At 38.1% G+C, this 2,932-nt stretch overlaps 1 protein-coding gene across 1 annotated transcript; it reads right to left on the bottom strand.

The window, feature by feature from the left end:
- Window positions 1–329: 329 nt before the first annotated feature.
- On the bottom strand, window positions 330–1,277 carry LOC101555421 (olfactory receptor 51L1). The gene has a single exon (XM_004618314.2). The coding sequence runs from the start codon at window positions 1,275–1,277 to the stop codon at window positions 330–332; it is 948 nt and encodes a 315-aa protein (XP_004618371.2).
- Window positions 1,278–2,932: the final 1,655 nt, after the last annotated feature.

Genomic DNA, 2,932 nt, shown 5'->3' with positions numbered 1-2,932 from the left:
GAACTTGGGTCTTTGCATGAAAGACAAGTACCCTACCCGCTGTACTATCTCTTCGGCCCCACTACTTCCAATAAATTTTAATATATCTTCCAAAGTTTGTTTATTTAATCTCATAATGGCCTTGCGGTTTAAAATGCCAAACTTATTGCAATTTAGCCAAAAAATAATCTCATAAGGGCCACTGACTAATATCACACATCTAGGAATTGGAATAATTGTACATTCAGCTTGACAATCAAGCCTCAAGTATTTTACTTCTCACATACAAAAATAGCTGATTTTTCAGTTGGAAAGAGGTTCCAATGGAAAAACTGAAAAACAGAGATTACCTAAGACCTTCTTTCCAGTCCAAATGCTCGAAGAATCCCTTGGCGAATCTGTTTTGTCCTGACACTGTAGACAATAGGGTTAAGAACTGGAGGAAGAAGCAGGTAAATATCAGCCATTAAGATATGAACTATGGGGGACAGATGCTTCCCAAAACGATGCACCATTGACACTCCAATAACAGGCACAAAGAAAATGAGCACCACACTAATGTGTGATACACATGTGTTGAGTGCTTTTTGCCTCTCTTCAGGAGATGCAATGCCAAGCACGGCGTTCAGAATCAAGACATAAGAAAGAAGTATGAAGACAGAATCCACACCCAGTGTGACAATAACCACACACAGTCCATAAACACTGTTGACCCTAGCATCTGAACAAGATAATTTTAGAACATCCTGGTGCAAACAGAAGGCATGAGAGAGGGCATTCACATGACAATAGTGATAGCGTCTCAGTAGCAAAGGAGTAGGCAGAACGACTCCCATGCTTCTTAGCAGGCAAGCCAAACCAATCTTGCATATGACACTGTTTGTAAGGATGGTGGTGTAGTGCAGCGGGCGGCAGATAGCAACAAAGCGGTCAAAGGCCATGGCTAATAGAACTGATGACTCTAAAAATGTGAATGTGTGTATGAAGAAGAGCTGAGCATAGCAGGCGTTTGCCTGGATTTCCCGGGAATTAGTCCACAACACTGCAAGCATGGTAGGAAGTGTGGATAAGGACATGCCAAGGTCAGTTAGTGCCAAGATAGAAAGAAAATAATACATGGGCTGGTGGAGTGATGACTCAATCCAAACAACAGAGAGAATGGTGACATTACCAATAAATGCTATCAAATATGCAATGCAAAATGGGATTGAGAGCCAAGAATGAATATGCTCCAGTCCAGGAAATCCTTTCAGAATGAATAAGGGCTCCATAGAATCACTGTTATTCCAGACCATCATGGTAATCCTTGACAGTAAGAAACGTTTTGTGTCTTCCATGTTTTCACACCTTAAAGTTAATACCCATGACCATAAGCGTTGCACTCAGGATACAATACACACTGCTTCTAACCTCACAGAGGAAGGAAAAGGGTGCTTTTTATGTTCTTCTGTAAGAACTTTTTCACTAGTAAAGAAAAGAGAGCTGGAGCAAAGTGTGGACCCCACGCATCTGTTTGTCTCTGGCAAAATCTTCTGTGTATTTGTATACAGGACACTCAAATAATTAAGCTGCAAAATATTAGAGAAAAAAACCTTTATTATGCATTATAAAAAAACAGGAAAGTCAGAATAAATGGTAATGAACCAATTAACTCAATATTTCATAAATGTTATGAGACTTAACTTATTAATAGTGAATAATATACTACTTAATTTTTAATTTCTTTCTCTTAAAATGATACCTACTATCACATTTTTAAATATTCAACTCAAACATTACATTGTTTAGCAATGTACCTACTTTTAAGAATCAGTGTCAAACTTAGAAATAAGTACTTATTAGAAATAAGTTATTTTCTTATTTTAGAGCATAAAATTCTGTCTTGCTTTTCTCTGAGAAGTCTTCATGTTCTTCTTCGGGCATGCTCTTTTTGTTCTCTCAGTTGACAGTATTGGGCATAATAAATAAAACCTGTGGGATCCTTCGTTTAGCCCTCTAATTATGTTGACATTCCCTGGAAAAAAAATTTTTTTTGCTTACCTTAGCCTTTTGATTCTAGGGCTCATCAAGTTCAAATAATCTATTTCAAAGACTCAGGGTCTCTCTCTACTCCCTACTTGTGGACCTTAAGCTTCTGAATTCTTCAACATCCAACACAATAAAGATCTTTATAAATGTAGCCCTAGAAATTTATCATGGGTGGTATTTGTTGGGAAGTGACCTATTGTTTCTGCTTTACTCTGTATAAATTTTCTTGCTTTCCAAAACTGCCTTCTGATTTTTTAAAATTGAATCACCATGTGATACAGTTACAAAGTTGTTCATGATTGGATTTTAGTCATACAATGTTCCATCAACAGTTCCATCACCAGTATACATTTGCACATTTGCTACCACCAATGTCCCCAATTTTCCTCTTGGCCCCTCCCCTGTCTGTCTGTCTGTCTGTCTGTCTGTCTGTCTGTCTGTCTGTCTCTCTCTCTCTCTCTCTCTCTCTCTCTCTCTCTCTCTCTCTCTCTCTCTCTCTCTCTCTCTCTCTCTCTCTCTCTCTCTCTTCCCATTTGGGCATTATGGTTTGCAACACAGATACTGAGAGGTTATCATGTTTGACCCTTTTACTTACTTTCAGCACTCAGTTCTTGTCAAGAGTGGTCATTTCCAATTATAGTGATCCCTTCTCTATCCTAGTTTCTCTCCCCCCACCACCATTTGTGGCAAGCTTCCAACCATGAACCATTCCATTTTCATCTCCATTATATAATGTAAATTATGAAAGTTCTCAGTCTGAACAAACTATAAATTCAAAGAGGACTTTGATTTAGAATCTTACATTGCAAACAAAAATACATACCATCCACTCTAACAACATAATTATCTCTTCCCCCCACCCAAGTCTTGATATCTTAGATTCTGTTAATAAGACAGGCCTTTCTTCTATTCATCTCTAGCTTCT

Source organism: Sorex araneus, chromosome 6 (assembly GCF_027595985.1).
Source record: "Sorex araneus isolate mSorAra2 chromosome 6, mSorAra2.pri, whole genome shotgun sequence".
Classification (NCBI taxonomy): Eukaryota; Metazoa; Chordata; class Mammalia; order Eulipotyphla; family Soricidae; genus Sorex; species Sorex araneus.
This window is presented reverse-complemented; position numbering and strand designations above follow the sequence as displayed.

Excerpts from the sequence above, each read along its gene's own strand:
- LOC101555421 (XM_004618314.2), bottom strand. The coding sequence starts at position 1,277 with ATGATGGTCTGGAATAACAGTGATTCTATGGAGCCCTTATTCATTCTG.